Source organism: Crocodylus siamensis, chromosome 4, assembly GCF_052110815.1.
Source record: "Crocodylus siamensis isolate JL-2025a chromosome 4, ASM5211081v1, whole genome shotgun sequence".
NCBI classification, from domain to species: Eukaryota; Metazoa; Chordata; order Crocodylia; family Crocodylidae; genus Crocodylus; species Crocodylus siamensis.
Genome location: NC_143398.1, coordinates 109,875,333 through 109,893,251, shown reverse-complemented (window position 1 = coordinate 109,893,251; position 17,919 = coordinate 109,875,333). Strand labels below are relative to the sequence as shown.

Below are 17,919 nucleotides of genomic sequence, written 5' to 3'. Positions count from 1 at the left end.
AAAAACTTCTTTACTGTCTGAGCCCCCAAGGCCTGGAACAGACTGCCTCCAGAGGTGGTGCATGCACCTCCTCTGGACTCTTTTAAGAAACATTTAGATGTTTATCTTGCTGGGATCCTTTGACCCTAGCTGACTTCCTGCCCCTGGGGCAGGGGGCTGGACTTGATTATCTTCCAAGGTCCCTTCCAGCCCTAATGTCTATGAAATCCATGAAGCTTTAGCTCAAGTGCCCCTCTATCATCTTGAAGCATGGGGATACTGAATAGATGTGACATGGAGGCTGCTGGAGTATGTTAATTAACATGCTCCATTAGACTTGATTAATTGAGTCTGCTCTGACGCATGCATTAAAGCAGATGTCCAGCACGTGTATAGGTGCTCCCAGTGTCTGCCTATGTAAAGTAAGCAATCATTTATACTAAAGCAGCCCTGTGCACCACAATGAGCTCTCCAAACTTGCATACTGATGCTCCACAAGTATTACCTGTTATTTGCTTTTTAGTCTCCACATCCCTGGTTTGTCTGAGTAAACGGAGCAGGACTGGAATCCCATCCTGCTCAGATACTTCCAGCTTGTTGTCATTATCCTCATACACCAAGTTCCTCAAGGCTCCACATGCTGCCCGCTGGATGTCCTCATTTTGCACATTCAGGATTTGTAGAAGCTTGGGAATACCATGAAGAGAATAAACCTAAGAAAGGAACCCCAAGAGAACTGTTGCAAATGTTTGGGCATGGGGAAAAATACATTCTCAGTTACAGAATTAAAAAAAAATGTTCCATTTACTCAGGGCTAACAATTTGCTGAATGAGTTGAAGCTCTGAAGTTGCAACAAAGTAGATTTAGGTAGGAGGAGAAGCCAACCACTGGAATAGATTGTCTAGAGAGGTTGTAGTATCTTAATGGAAGTCTCTAAAAGCAGGTTACACAAATGTTTGTCTGGGGTGATTCATAGAGGGATGATCTTAAGCTGAGCAGGGGGGTGGGCTATATGATGCCTCAAGGTTCCTTCCAGCTCTGTTTTCTATGATTGAAGAGGCAAAGCCTTGACCAATGAGGAAAATGGGAAAGTGCACACAGTAAGGCAGGTTAAATGTAAAAGCAAAACAATATAGGTCAAAAGAATTCCAAAAACTTCTAGCAAAGGATGATAACATTAATAATAAAACTTACAAAAATACACCAAATGCAGAAAGGCAGCTAGAGAACTGGTGAGACTGCTGGATGACCAAAGTATAAAATATGCATTTAGGTATGAGAGGGCCATAGAGGAGGGAAGCTAAATGAATTATTGGCATTGGTTTTTACTGCAGAGAATGTTGGAGAGATTCCCACACTGAACTGCTTCTTGCTACTGGACAGATCAGAAGAGTTGAATTATACTGAAGTAACAACAGAGGAAATTTTAGAATAAAATCAATAAATTAAACATTTATAAATCTTTGGATTAGATGGTATTCACCTGAGAGTTCTAAATTTCACATTTGTGTTACTTCAGAACTGCCAGCAATGGTATGAGTATTATCAGCAGTGGTTTCTGAGCCAGGGAACTGAGGGGGACGTGACTATATAATATCCATCATCCAAAAGGTGACCCCAGAAGTGATCCTCGGAACTACAGACCAGTGAGTCTCAATTCTATCCCTGGCAAATTGGTAGAATCTATAACGAAGAATAAAATCAGCATGTCATATAGAATTTCCCTTTACAAAAACCACGCTGACTCTTCCCCAGTATATCATATTTATCTGTCTCACCAATCTGTTGGAGTTCTTTAAGGGTGGTAACAAGCACATAGACAAGGGGGATCCAGCTGACATAATATATTTGAATTTCCAAAAAACTTTTGGCAAAGTCCTTCACCAAAGGGTCTTAAAAAAAAAAATCAGTGAGCTATTACTGCATTGCAAGAAGGTTCTTTCATGGACTGAAAGCTGGTTTAAAGATAGAAAGCAAAAGGGAGGACTAAATGGTCATGTTTCTGGATTGAGGAAGGTCAAGACAGACAGTCCTCAGACTTACAATTGGTTCCTGAAAACCATGTCTTAAGTAAAAAATTTGTAACTTGGAACCGATTTTCCCATAGGAAACAATGTTATAAATGGGGGATTGGTTCCTGAACCAAGGCCCAATACCTTATTTTCACCCCACATAACCCAGAATTTTGTACAGTACTTAATCAATTATATAAAATAAATGTAGCTATATTACTTGTCTATATATATTCGTTTATGTATTTATAGTGTAAATAGCAATCATATTTATTTGTAAGGACTTCTTTGAGGTGACTTTGCTGGACTTTTTGAAGGGTTCTTGGCAGGAGTCTTCTCAGGAGTCTTGGCTACAGGTTTTCCTGGAGTCTTGTCTACTTTCTTAAAGAAAGTGCCCAAGGAAGTTTAGACAGATGCTCTCTTTTGCTTGTAAATTTCTCTGTAGCAGCTGTACATGCTGGATATGGCCCTATTCACTGATGCACTCCATTCAATGTCAGGGTCGTGTTCCTCAAACAGAGACAAAGCAGCTTCCAAATGTTGAAATGCCTCAGCCAACACTTTTGTTGTCAAGACTTTATGAGGAGTCTCTTCAATAGTGGGTACATCTTCTTCCTTTGCCACTTTTTGCTGTTCCAATTCAATGAGGTCCTCATTGGTTAATTCTTCAAAATGTGATGCCAGCAACTCATCAACATCTTCTGGCGCAACATCTAAGTTGAGTTATTTGCCCATTTCAACAACATTTTTGGTCACCTCTTCAACAGTGTCTGTAAAGCCTTGGAAGTCAGTCTAACTTAGGACACAATTTTCTCCAAACACCATTCAAATTTAATTGTTTGACTTCATTCCATGCCTCACTAATGTTCTTAACTGCATGTTAAAGCCTTTCCAGAATTCGTTCAGAGTTGGTCCACCTTCCTTCTCAATTGCTCTGATGGCCTGGGCAAATGTGCACCTAAGATAGCAGACCTTGAAGGATGCAGTAACCCTCAGGTTCACGGGCTGCAACAATGAGGTGGTGTTGGGGGGCAGAAACACCACTTTGATGTCAGAATGCATGTCATCAGGGATGGCTGGATGACCAGGAGCATTGTTGAGGATTAACAACGCTTTAAAAATGCAAGATTGTTTTTGCTGCAATAATCACTGACACTTGGCACAAAATGATGATTAAACCAATCCTCAAAAATATTCTTATTGACCCAGGCCTTTGGACTGGATTTCCATATCACTGGGAGAAACGCCTTGGAATGTCCCTTGAAAGCTCTGGGGTTTTCCAAATGGTATACAACTAAGCATTAAGTTTAAGGTCACGTGCAGCTTTTGCACCAAGCAAAAGAGTGAGCCTATCTTTAGCAGCTTTGTACCCTGGCATAGATTTCTCCTGTTTGGCAATGCAGGTTCTCGATGGCATTTTTTTCTGAAAGAGTCCAGTTTCATCAACATTAAAAACTTGCTAAGCACAACAGCCACTCTCTTCAATGATTTCAGTCAATGTCTCAGGAAAAGCACAAGCTGCCTCTCCATCAGCACTGGCAGCTTGAGACCTTGATGTTATGCATATTGGCCCCGGCTTTAAAACACATCAACCATCCCCTACTTGCAGTAAAAGGCTCAGCATTAGAACTCTCCCCCTGTTGTTGCTATAGATTATCATAAAGACTCTTAGCCTTTTCCTGAATGATGCCTAAACTCACAGGAGCACGGCGTTTATTTTGATCCTCCAGCCAAATGATTAACAGTTTCTCAACCTGAGCAGTAAGTCCAACACACTGCTCAGTTATTACAGGTGAGTGCATAGAAGCCAAGTCCTTAACATGCTCCTGAATTCTTGCTTTGTCTATCAGGATGGGCATGATAGTCATTTGGCAGATATCCAAAGCTCTCCCCTTTTCAGTTGGGGTCTCCTTTTTCAGACCTCTTAATTATTTCCATTTTTGTTTCCATAGTAATTGTTCTATGTTTCTTAGAAGAAGAAACATCACTTCCACCAGATTTATGCTTTTCTGCTATTATGATGGGCAGTTTGGAAAAAGTTTGGAAACAGAACAGCACATGGGCAGTGCAGTGAATTTGTAAAGTACTGTACTGTACAGTACTGGGACTTATTCTTTATTCAGTACAGGTACAGTACCATAGTGCTTTAGTGGCAGCAGCAGCAATGAGTGAGCACCAGATAAGTGGCACACTGCCGCTCTGACCATGTGTCCAGAAGGGCATGGGGGGGGGGGGGGCATATGCCCCGGATCTGCCCTGAGTGCAGCCCACCCCTCCCGAAGCAGACCAGATCTGGGGTCACACGTTCCTCCCTGATTGCTATGCCCTACTGGACAAGCAGCAGGAGCCACTGGACAGGCTACAGCTTCTCTTGTGGTTACCCGGCTCAAGCTGCCTCACCCCAGTGTGCACAGCTAGGGGACAAGCTGGATGAGCTGCGGCTTCTCCCATGGTCATCCGGCACAGCCCTGGCACTGCCTGCCTTGCCGCAGTGGGGGCAGCCGGGGGAGCAGCTGGACAAGCTGTGGCTTCTCCCACCACCTGTAGCCCCCACTTCCAGAGCCCAGAGCAGCCCCAGCTGGGCAGCATTTGCCCCAGCCCCTGTTCCAGCCCCCCCCCCCAGGGGCCCTGATCTGCCCTGCCATGGCCTTTTCCTTCCCTTTCCACCAACAGACCTGTATCCAGCATTCAGCATTGTAAAGTTGAAACCTGGGTCAGAAATTCGAAACCCAGGTGTCAATTTACAAACATCGTAACTATGGTTCGTCGTAACTAGAACCATCATAAGTCGAGGACTGTCTGTAGCGGGATACCACAGGAATCTATGTTGGGCCTGGTTTTGTTTAACATTTTCATCGATTACCTGGGAAAGGGAGTGCACAGTGATATCTCATCATTTGCAGACTGTACTAAATTATTCCAGGTAGTCAAATCCTAAGCTGATGGTAAGAAGTTGCAGAAATCTCTCTCAAAGTTATGCAAATGGACAAAATGTGACAGATAAACGTCAATGTTAATGAGTGCAAGTAAAAAATAACCTCAACTACATGTACTCAATGCTGGGTTCTGAACTAGCTGTTACAGCTCAGATAAGTGACCTTGGAGTCATTGTAAATCATTCTAAAAATACTGGCTTAATGTGAAGCAGCAATAAAAAAGGCCAATAAAATGCTGGGCATCATGAAGGATAGTAATGAAAACAAAACAGAAAACTTCATCATATTGTGAGTATTGTGTGCAGTTCTAATTTTTGAATCTCAAAAAAAGAATAGTAGAATTAGAAAAGGTACAAAGAAGGTCAACAAAGATGACCTGGGGTGTAGAGAAACTGCCATACCAGAAAGGCTAAAAAGGCTAGGACTCTTCTGTTGGAAAGAAGGAGGCTGAGGAGGATATAATGGAGGTCTAAAAAAAAAAATCACAAAGGATTTGGACAAAGTAAATAGGAAACTGTTATTTAACAAGTCCCAGAATACTAGAACTATGGGGCATCTACTGAAATTAGCAGAAAAGAAGGTTTAAAGCAAACAAGAGAAAGTACTTTTTTATATGCAGTGTGCACTTAACTAGTGGAGATCATTGCCACAGGATGTTGCAGCAGTAGATAGTACAGCTAAATTAAAAAATGGGCTAGGCAAATTCAGGGAGAATAGGTCCATTAACAGCAGTTAAATAGAACAGTCAGGAATGCATCTGTTGCCATCCCAAAATCAATAACGGTGGATACCAGGAAAGGTGTTACAGGGGTTTCTTTAGATTTCTTAAGATATGCCCTATTCATATGCTCTCTCTTTAAGTCATCTACTAAAGCTCTTGTCAATGACAGGATATTGGGCTAGATGTATCATTTGTCTGACCTAGTATGGCAATGGTTATGTTCTTATGTAATGTCCAGTAAAATATTTAATCACTCAATGCTTTAGCTTCCTTGCTTGTAAGATGGCCTCAACAATAATTGTGTACCTAAAGGCATGTTGTAAATTACTTTGAATTACTGAGTAGTAGATTTTTCACCGTTTTAGAAATCCTGTACCTTCCCTCATTGCCTTGTGCTGGATTGGATGAGGGCACAAAAAATGTGACAATGCAACATATTTATTAGGTATTTCTTAGCTGAATCTTAGCTGAAGTGTACCATATAGGAATTTAATAAATGCAGTACAAAAGTGCACCTCAAAAGGCAGCTTATTATAAATTAAATCAATGCATAATCAATTTCTAAATCACTCCTACAGATCTGGAGGAAAGCCCTTCTAAATTTTTGTTTTCAAGATCAGGTTGAGAAGATCTGACTTCAAATGCATTCAGAGCTTCTTATATCACAATACCAGTAATGAAACAAAAATCTCTTCCAGGCTCAACATGTTCAGGTAAATCTTGATATCCCATTTGTGTGAAGATGTGATGTATACAATCTCTGGCCTCTTTAAGAACAAGCTTCTCATGCAGAATTAGTTATACACCATTAGGAATGGCTTAATCCAATATCACATAATGCAACAGGCTATTCTGGACAGCCTCATCCTTGTGTAGCATGGACAGCAGATGCAGGACTCAGAAATGTGATACATCTGTTTTCAGTAGTATGGAACCCAACAATAAAGAGAGAGCTTAATCTAACCGGCAGGTGCTGAGAACAGGAAGAAATGAAATGAAACAAAGCTTTGTGTTATTTTCATGCCCTGGCAAAGTACTCTGCATGCCTGTCTTTGTTTTAATTCAAATGCATAAAAGGAAAAGTTTCCTGCTAATACAGCACTGGCCTGATTCCCTATGCTTTCAAAGCCCATCTCAACTCTAACAGAGTGAACTGCAGAAATATCCATCTCAAGATAAGTGGATCAAAACACTCAGAAGGCAGCTTGACCTATTTTCAGACTGCTCTCAACTTCGTGTCTTTTTGAGATTGCTTGCTTAATTTTTCTACTTTAAACATTTTACAGGCTTTTTCACTATAATTCTGATTTTAAGTGAACTCTAGAGCTTGTGAAAACTAACTGACCCTATTTGGAAACCATGGGCTCATCAGAGTCCATGAAAGCTATTGGCCTATTTAAGTTGTGGGATTGGTATGCAGAGCCAAGCAAAAGATAGCCACACTCTCAGCTAGGGAACAGATCACAGACTGGAGAGTTAAAACAAGAAAACCTAAGACTTCAAGAGAGTCAATGAGTCCTTGAACCACCAAGAGGAGTGTGTCATTAGAAGAGAAAAGGAACCTACTATCTAGCTGCCAGTCCTGAAGTTTGAACTCCTTTGTTTATCCATAAATGTACAGCACAGGAAGCAGGTGCCACAGCAATGCTTTTTAAACACTATTTTGCTAGTCTTAAGCTCTGAGGGCAGTTTATTATTCATGCCTGTTCAGTCTAAAACTTTGTCAAGACTAAAAATAAGAATGTTAGTTATGCTTGTGTTTTTTACAGTACAGACTTTGGTCTGATAGGAAGCACATAAAGACCACAAAGGATGATGTGTGGTCTGACAGAAAGCAGATAAAATCACAGAAGATGATGTTTAACTTCCCCAAATGACATTGCTAAGTTAGGTTATAGATCTGAGCTGTAATCTGTAGCTGACAATGAGCCAAACAATTGCTTAATAGGCTGGCATTTTAGCAAACAAAGGATGGTTCCCACATGGACGAATGTGTTATGCAGTTAAGAGAATTATGAATGTATCGGCTATGTATACAAGATGTGGAGTATGCTGTATTATGAAAACTGATCATGTAGAACGCTTAGTCCTTAGATTCCAAATGTTATGAAACATTGCTAAGGAGGTGTCATATACTAATCTATCTATCTATCTATCTATCTCCTTTAGACTGTGGGACAGGGTGTTCCTGATAAACCTGCTGACCAAAGTCAGAAGAATTTGTTAGGGGAACAGGGAGCAGAATTTTTCAGTGCAACACCACTGACTTCATATTTAACAGAGATTCTGCTGGTATATGCTTATGTTAGCTATTTTAAACACAGGTTTCTAACTCCTTTACAGAAAATGGACTAAATAGAGCTTTTTAAAATAAAGAAATCTGTATCTCTTACCTACTATTTAATATTCCAACGGTTATAAGTGTAGCAGGAGTGATTAAGTGCTATTACACAGACTAAATAAGGACTAAGCATAAGGACTATACTCTAGACAATACTCCTATGAAGGAACATAATTGTCTGGTAACAAAGCTAACTACAACTTCTAGCTTGCAGGTCTCAAAAGGGAGTTGAAAATATATAGTCATTTAAGAAACCGAAGGGCTTTACTATTTTTTTCTTCTTTTTTTCATGCTTGTATTCTGTTAGGAGCAAAAAACAAATGTTCCTAAATCTGGGCTGTTCTATGATCTCGACATTTTAGCACATGCAGTATGGTAATAAACTACAATCCTACAATTTCACTACAGAGTTTGGAACTACTCAGTATATAGATGTAAATCTAGGTGTTGGTCCCATCACTACGCAGATTCAGACATGTTTTTACTCTAACACATATGCAAGACCAGCTCTTAATTCTGCACAGTGGGTCCATCTCATCTTTATTTTAAACATGTACTAATACAAGGGGAACAACTTGCTAGGCAGCAGTAGCACAGAAAAGGAGCTGGGGATTACTGTGGACCAAAATCTGCATATCGTTCAACAGTAAGGTATAGCTGCTAAAAAAGAAGGGGAAAAAATCCCCAACCACAGAGGCAAATCTCATTCCAAGATGTATTAACAGAATGATCATCTGAAAGGCAGAGGAATTCATTATTCCACAGTACTTGGATATAGTAGAGGCTGTGTTCTGTCCTGGGCATCACACAAATAAAGTATAAAGGAAGCAAACTGGAAATAGTTCAGATGATGTGCAGCAGAAATTATAAGAGATTTAGAAAGTATGACTTCAGAGAAAAAGTTGGAAGTTGGGTTTTATTTGGTTTAGAAAAGAGAAGGGCAAGACAAGACATGATACCCTCTCTTACATACTTAAAATCAGTTATCTGTAAACATTTCACTTAGATCAACCTAGCTAGGTTGATCTACATGCTGAACTGTACATCTGTTTGAGAAGTTTAGACTAAGCAAAAAAATGGCTGACCTGATTTAAATTAATTCACCTGAGAAGATGCACTAAGTAGATCAGGTTAACCTGAGCCCAATTTAGCTGAACATATATATATGTTTGGAGTGCAGTCCTAGTGCTGGGAAAGGCCAGATGCTCACTCCAGCCCCAAGGCTGTACTTTTCCTGCTCCCCCTCTCCAACCCTGACTGAGCTACAGTTAGCCCTCCAACTCCACCCTCCCTCCCCAATGGACAACCCCTTGATCCTGCCACACCCCCAGACCTGCTAGCCCCTTCACACCCCAACTTAATTACATCATGCTTCTGGCACGGTTTGTAGCACCAGTGAATGTGGGAACATCTGTACATGCCCAGAGTGTTAATAGGAATACAGTGATTGATTATACTCAATGCCCAGTGAAGGCAGAAGAGATGGTTGGCTTAATTTGCAGCAAGGGTTATTTAGGTTGGATACTTGGAAAAAGCTTTCTAATGATAAAGAAAGTTAAAGCACTGGCACAGGCTGCAGAGGGAGCTTAAAAAATCCTTGTCACTGGAGTTTTTTAAGAATAGGTTAGACAAACATGTCAGGAATGGTCTAGTAGTTATACTTAATCCTGTCTCACAGAAGGGCTATGGACCAGATGAGTGTGGCAGGGACAGGGGCCCAGCCCCTGCTACACTCCCGCTGAACCAGCCATATTGGCTGGGAACTCACCAGTTTCGGTCCGGATGCACAGCGTGGCTATGGAGCATGGGAAAAACACAGCTGCCAGCAATCCCGGGAGCATAAGGACACGTGCTGTGTGGAACCGGCAGTGAGGAGCAGGCAATTTAAAAGGAAGTCGCTGAGAGAACTCGGCATTCAGTGTCCCCAGCATGGGAAAAGACCAGTGGAGCCTGCCAGATGGGAAGACCTCAGAGGAGAAGCTGCACACAGATGCTCTGGAATTGCCAGGACCAGGACCAGCCTGAGCAAGGAACAATGAACTCTCCCCAAAAGCTAAGTAAACATTGACTGGGGGTGGGAGGCAGGAGGTAGGGGAAGTCTAGAGCAGAGGGTGCCTGAGTAGAGGGAAAGGAAGCCTGAGGGATTCATTTGTAAGTTTTGGTTTGTAAAGGAAAGGAGGGGGATCAAGGCCCATGGCTAAGTGACCCATTCTTTGATTTGGTGCATCTATGGCACAGAAGAATGCTGGGGGAAAGAAGAAGATGAAAAAAACCCCCCACTTCCCTGAAGATTTTAGTTACAGTTAAGAAAGAAGCTGGACCCTGTTTTCATAAAAGGGGACTTGTGAAGAAGCCAGAGTCAAAAGGCCAGGGGAGAAAGGGGAAGAAAGTTGAATGAGTTCCCAAAGATCTTTTGTTTTGATTTGATGGGAATGTTTATATATCTGCTGAACTGATGGGCTAGGGAGAGACATTAAAGAGCCTGAATTGATTCCATCTTTGCAGGTTAGTCTAACCTGGCTAGGTTAAATCAGTTTTGTAACCAGGCAGACATCCCAGAAATGCAGGCACATGCCTCAGTGCCTCAGGCTAGAAGCCAGGGGAGGGGCTACAGCAGTCCTCCATTGCTTCCACAGGGCTGAGCTGAGGGGGCATGGCCAGGCCTTGGCAGGATGCTCTGATTGCTCCCTCCACCTCCTAAGAGCCCAGCAGGGAAGATTTATCACCCCTAACTCAGTGTTTATCGACCCATTAAGAAAACAAAGCCTCTCTCCATTAACTAAAGGAGCTCTTCTTAAACAGCTCTTTTAAGAAAGGACATTAAGCTACCTATTGATTAGCTCCAAAAAGCCTGTCTGCCTGTCCACAGCACAAACCATAGCTAGCATGTGGTATGCTAGCTAATGCTGAGATGTCTGTGTAAGTCAGAGGGGAGGAGGGAATAATCCCTGCTCAGCAGGGAGAAGCCAGGCAGATGCTCTGTGTCTGCAAGTCTCTGCCAGGGAGCAGAGGGGAAGAGAGCCCCGCCCAGCCCAGAGAGCATCCCAGGATGTTGAGGGTGTCTGGTTTATCTTAAAATCAGCAAGAGATCTGGGACAGACATTGCATAAACTGGTTTGAGCCAAATCAGTTAAGTCTGATACTACATTCAACTGGGTTTATCTCAAACCAGTTTCAGCCATTTTCAGACTGGTTGATGTGCACTGAACATCTGTTCTTTGAGGTTTAAACCACTTTATGATCACTTAAACTGGTTTATGTATAATGTCTGTCCCTAGCCATGGAGGAGGAGAACTGGATGCTGTGAGCTGAAGACCATGGGGAGAGAGGCAAAGAATAGTCTCTATTCGCCATTCATGGAGAACAGTGACCATCAGCCCAAGAGGAAATGGGCAGAGTGTAGGGAAGGTAGAGCCCTGCAGAAGAACTGCCATGGGTCAAGCTGATTGCCCAGTCAAGAATATCAGTCCTCCGAAGCACTCATGATTCATCAAGGCATGGCAGACGAATGGGAGGTAGAGATGGAGGTCAGAATAACCCAATTCAATGCTGAAGCAGAAGAATACAGCCCGCTCACAATAAGCTTGCGATTACTTATTTTCCTATGATTTCTAACACAGTCACAAGCATGCTGCTTCTCAAATTGCCCTTCTGGGAACCCAAAAGAGATGGCTAAGTTTTCTGCTTGTGTAAACTGGTACCATTCTATTGACTTTAATGGGACTACAGAAAATTACACCAGCAGAGTGTTTGGCCAGATACATTTCTTATGAGGGCTCTTAAATGACAATCCTCTTTTCCACAGCAGTGCAGCACATCATAAGCGAAGTTCTTTGCTCTACAGACATGGAATTAGTAGGGGGATAATTACTCACTCTTCGTCTGGCTTCTGCTTTCTGAAAACACTCATGCTGTATAAAGGTAATTGCAGCAAGTATCCTTGACAGTGATGATGGCGATGATGTATTTTCGTTATTCAATATGTTGATTGCATGTTCCATGGTCATCTCCCTTTCTGGACTCCTACAATACAGCCATGGAAGATGTAGTGAACCAACATGGCAGAGCACCTGAATGCAGGTGATAGGTGGTTTTTTTAAAGCAGGCTATTCATCTCTTTCAAAACTCTTTAAGTTTATTTAAAACCTGATTGTCTTTCCAGTAACAAAAGATCATGATATTCACATGCAAAATATTTTGGGAAAAAAATGAACACATGACAAGTGTAGTTGTTCTGAAATGAGGGCTAGGGATAAACATTCAAAAAACCTGAATTGATCCAATCTTTGTAGGTTAGTTTAACCTGGTTAGGCTGAATCACTTTGTAACATGCCTGCAGTGGTCCTGGCTAGAACCCAGGGGATGCTAGAGCAGCCCTCCCTTCCTTTCTCAGGGCTGAACTGACGGGGGTGTGGCCAGCCCCTGGCAGGATTAGGGAGGGGTCCCCCCCCACCTTGAATGATAACGGAGAATTTATCAGCTCAGTTATGAGCACTTATTACTTCAGCAGAAAAGAAACAGCCTCTTTCATTAGTTCAAATTCTCCTTAAAGAAAGGACACAAAGGGACATTACCAGCTGAGCTTTGATTAGCTCCAAAAAGTCCTAAGCCAAGACTGCTGTTTGCCACAGCACAGACCATAGCCAGCCTGTGTCTGTTAGCTAATGCTGTATTTCTATGTAAGGCACAGGGGACGGGGGATCCCTGCTTATCAGGAAGTGTGGAGAAGAGAGGGAAAGCAGGCAGACATTGCTGTGCCTGCAAGTCCCTGCTGGAGTTGCAGCCAGGGAGCAGAGGGGAGGAGCCAGCTCTGCTGTGGAGCAGACAGCCCTGCCTAGCTCAAAGAACATGCTGGGATGCTGGGGAAGTTTGGTTTAAGTTAAACCAGCAGGGGGTCTGGGACAGACATTGCGTAAACTGGTTTGAGCCAAATCAGTTAGGTCTGATACTACATTCAACTGGATTTATCTCAAACCAGTTTCAGTCATTTTCAAACTGGTTTATGTTCACTGAACATCTGTTCTGTTACACTTTTAAATCAGTTTCTGATCACTTAAACTGGTGTATGTACAATATCTGTCCCTAGCCAAGGAGATTCAGTACAAAATAAACACTACTGGAATTACAAACAAATGTAGAAGTTCAAAAAGGTGAAGCATTCAGCTTCTGTAGGGGGATGAACAGTACATGAAAGTGCAGGCCCTAACAAAGGACGAGTTAAAATTATAGGGGTTCTTAGTGACCATCAGGTATTTCAATGTTTACTTTTCTCACCAGTACCATTTATATAATATTATTGTAGCTGTTTTAGTGTTCTATCCATTTTTTTTCTGCTGTATTCATGGAGTGCTTGAAGCGCTGACCTTTTTTTCTTGGGTGCTATGCAAAATACTCTAGTAGTTTCAAGCAGATGGAAAATGCCTGCTTAAGGTAGAACAAAACAAACAACCAACAAAAAATGAAAATGCCATTTACTAAACTGAATGTGTAAATATTTTCACAGTGTCATTCAGAAACTAGGCCTGCACACAGACCTTTGGGGAGGTTATATTGCATTAAAATTGGTCGCCTGATCTAAATTAGTTTGCCCAGGTGTGGATCTTACACTTGGATCCCTAGTAGGTTGATTTAAGTGCAAGCTGTAGAAATGATCCAGGAAGATTAGATTGGTCTAAAAATAGCTAACCCAATCTAAATTATCCTTACCTCTGAGGTAGTCTAACTTAGATTCTGTTAGCCTTTTTTAGACTGATCTAATTGTCCTGAACCTCTGAACAGTTCCCAGTGCAGCCCCAAGGCTAGAAAAGCCCCAGAACTGTGCTTTTCCTACCTGTTCCCCTGACACCAGGCTATTTTTAGCCCCCTAGCTCCTTGCCTCACCCCCAAATGTACAACCCCTCCCCCCAACCCAGCAATCCCCTCGATTCTACAAGCCACAGTTAATACCGGTTTTATTAGCATTCAGATAATGTGGGGAGCTAAGGAAGTAAGTTGTAGTGGGGGAAGGGATGAGGGATAGGTTATTTGTCTGGGTCCAGGGGGGATAAAATTAGCCCCTGGTGAGGGGCAGGAGGGCGGAGAACATTTTTTCTGCAAGAACATTTTTTCTCCGCTTGTCCCACCAAAGCTCACTTGCCCACCCCCCCATCTCCCCTGTGGATCCTGCCTGACCCCAATACCCCTATAGACTTCTTGATCCCTCCCACCCCCACTAGCACCCTCTATCTTGATTTATCTTTGATTGGGTGGCTATTTTTAACTCAATCCAGCCTCCCCCTAAACTCCCCAAATATCTGTACACAGACTAAGTGTCCATTTTCCTGCTACTTCTTAGTCTTTTTGCCTTAATGACAATTACATCAGACAACTAAATCAAAAGATGGAAGGAGAAGTCATCAGGTTCATTATTTTTTGATAAAAATTACCTACAAGGGATCTACACCAATAAAATGTGTATGCATGCATGCATGCATGCACATTAAGCATAAACTTAGAACAGATTTTTAAAAAAGTCCCTCATTACCCTCCAAAAATATTTCTAACTTACAGACAGCTGGCCAGGAAATGAATTTCAGTTCCAAATGTTTTTGAAGTTTTTGAAATTACAGAAATATTTGTTAAAATCCTAAATGGGGCAAAAGGCCAGAAAATTGATGTTTTTGAGAAGTGAAAGAATGCAATATTTAGATTTGGAAATACAGATGTTTTCAAAGTGATGCTCTCCAGCTGCCCCAGCAGGTAGCCAAGCCCAAGATCCAGTCTGCACAATGAACTGCAGCTACATATTCTAGAAGATTAGGTTTACCCTCACTCTACCAGGTGGACTGAAGAGAAGAAGAGTGGGTGGGACAGGCAATGTTCTGTCAAAAAAAAAAATGGTTATTAAAACATTTTTCCCAGAAACATTTCTAGTTTGCCGAATTAGAAAACTCTAATGAAATTAAATTTAGTTGGAATTTTCTTTAGCAGCTTTGAGTGGCAAGCTATAAACAGACATTGCCAAATAAAGCTGATAATCTGTGCAGGGATGTGACCAGACACACAGCTGATCTGCTTCATCAGGCAACAAAGACATTACCTGTTGTTCCCCAGAGTTGGGTCCCTGCTACTCTTGGAGCTTCAGGGACCCAATCCTGCAGGACAGCTGCAAACAGAGGAACTTTAGGCTCCCTGCTGGCAGACAAATGCCCTGGGAAGCCCAACACTCTCCCACCATAAAGATAAACAGATGTCCATCACAAAGTGGCACACAATTATGCTATCTACTGCTGCAGCCACAATTTTGGGCATCTGTAGTGTAATGAGGGACACAGACATCTGTTTGCTTGGCTTTTGTGCTGCTCCAACAAGCCTAAGTTAACGTCTGTCAGGGCTGGTGGTTGATTTAGGGCTTAACACATGAGTAGTTTAGCTGCAAGAACAGAGATCAAGTCCAACATCTGCATCACAAGTGAAATTATACTTTTATATCTTCTAGTTCCTACCTCCTATTCTATTTTCTTCTTTTTTTAATCATGCAGTTTTCTTTCTTTTTTCATCTGTGACTTACTATTTTGAGCAGATATATCTAATATGTAGAGAATAAGGAGTGCTCAGTAGGACAAACACATGCTCTCAATAACAGCAGGGCAACTCTGTAAAGGACAGGGCACAAATAAAAGCTGGAATGAAGGGAAACTGCCTGAGAAGGTCAGAGGGAACAGCAAAATAAAAATCTGGCCAGGACACGGCAGGATGCTCTGATCAGGGACGGATTTAAATGCCTACCCTGGCCTGCACTGTTCTAGGCTTTTCGCCACTCACTGCTCAAGGAGCAGGGATGTTGCTAGCCCTCAGCCCCTGGCTAGCACTCTCAGACAGAGGGAGGGGGAGACAGAGGACTGCTTGTGTGCTGTACATGTATCTGTTGATGATACTGAGCTTTCCAATCTCCCTCTCCCTGCTTCTTCATACTGTCTGCAGCAAACCTGACAGGCGAGGGAGCCAGCATGGAGCTGATAATACACAGTTTATTAGCCTGTCAAGAAAACAAAAGCCTCTCTCATTAGTTCAAGCTCTTCTTAAACAGCTTTTTCCAAGGAAGGAAAGGAGGGACATTACCAGCTGACCTGTTGATTTGTTCCAAAAAACCCTAAGCAGACATTCCTGTCTGCTTTTGTCCTGTCCCAGTGAAATTGGAGACACACACACAGACACCTCTCAGAATTAGCTAGCTTACCACATGTCAGTTAGGGTTCATTCAGTGGGAGATGGGAGGGAGGGAGTGGGGTGATCCCTGCTTGAGCAGCAATTGGTGGGGGGGGGAGGCGGAGAGGGGAAGCGGGGGCAGAGGGATCCAAACAGACCCTGCTGTGCCTGCAGTTTCCACCAGAGCTCTGGCTAGGGAGCAGACAGGCCAGCCCAGGGCTGCAAAGCATCTGGGATGCTGGGGGACTCTGGTTTAAACTTAAACCAGGAAGGGGTCTGGGACAGACATTGCATAAATCAGTTTGACCAAAATCAGTTAAGTCTGATACTACATTCAACAGGTTTAGCTTAAACTAGTTTCAGCCATTTTGAAACTGGTTTATTTGCACCGAACATCTGTTCTGTTACAGGTTTAAACCAGTTTCTGATCACTTAAACCAGTTTATGTATAATGTCTGTCCCTAACCCATGTTACTGATTAGCAAATAGGTAAATTAACTTCCAGGTCATTCTAAGAGACAGCTAGCCAGCTTACCTTAATTACTAAAATACACGGGAGCTGAAATACAATTTTTGTCTGATCCTTTTGTGATGGCCTCAGGATAAATCAACATTTGACTCAAAAAGAAAGTTACTTCCTAAACAGCCTTGTAACATCCAAGAGCAGCAGTATGCCAGGAGCCGTACACATCTTTAGTGTGAGAAAGATTCTTGTGCATTGCTTTTCTGGTATTAGCTGAATATTCTACATGCATTTTAAAATGCATTTGTACACAATTTGAATTCTATGCAGATATAATCTACTATTTGTCAATTCACTTAACATGTATAATTATTTTATATTGCCTTAACTGATTGTTAAGGGACAGAAGTTGAACTGAATACAAACTTACATGCCACTTGAAAATCAAATGACTTGAAACTGGGTTTATTGACTATCACTGTGGGTATAATAGTATTCTACAACCTTGCAATCAAAGGAGGAAGGAGTAAACCTTGACCTCAATATTAGCAGAATTGAAACTTTACATTTTTAAATATCCTCCTTTTCATAGCTGAATAATAATCACTGTGAGCTTTTCTTATGTGGCCAAAAGCTGCAATTTTTACTTACAGCTCAGAGAGAGGTTTTGGGGAAGGGAACTGCAGTTTGGATAAAATCCTGGAGCCACTGAAGTCAGAGAGTTTTGCAATAGACATCAATGGGGCCAGAATTTTGCTTACTCTATTTTACACAAATAAGGCCCAAATCCTAATTCTGCTCACACTGGCATAATTTGTGTAGGGTCTAACTATAAGGAGTCATTAAAAACTGATGGAGGATTGGAGGTTATGTTTCAAAGCAATTAATACTCCAGCATTTACTCCAAGAGAAATCCTTTTCTAAATCTTCTGTTTGTGGAGATTACTATTACAGAAAAGCATCTGCAGGAACAAATAATGTTCTGTTCTATTGATATAACTTCATAGCAATTTAGTTTTAGGCTGACAGTGAATTGACTCGACTTCAGAAAAGTTACTGAGGATTTACAGTGGTGAAATAAAGCAAAGTCTTTTAAATGCTCAATTCAGCATTAAGCTGTGCAGTGGGCAAGAGCAGACTAACTATGTGATCATGGACCATGATGAATTGCAAACAAATACTAAACACATCTAGGAGGCAGAATTTGTTTTAAGGTGGTTGAACAGAATAATACATCTACAAATCTTATTTCATACAAGCCACTGTATGACTTGATTAT

General features: G+C 41.9%; 1 protein-coding gene across 1 annotated transcript in view; it reads right to left on the bottom strand.

Moving 5' to 3' along the window:
• The window catches only part of PKP2 (plakophilin 2), a 76,406-nt gene that overhangs the window by 46,278 nt on the left and 12,209 nt on the right, over positions 1 to 17,919 (bottom strand). The window contains exons 4-5 of the mRNA XM_090043324.1: positions 11,866 to 12,013; positions 485 to 692 (exon numbers count right to left, since the gene is read on the bottom strand). Coding sequence (XP_089899450.1) covers positions 485 to 692; positions 11,866 to 12,013 — 356 coding nt within the window. The remainder of the gene's footprint in view (positions 1 to 484; positions 693 to 11,865; positions 12,014 to 17,919) is intronic.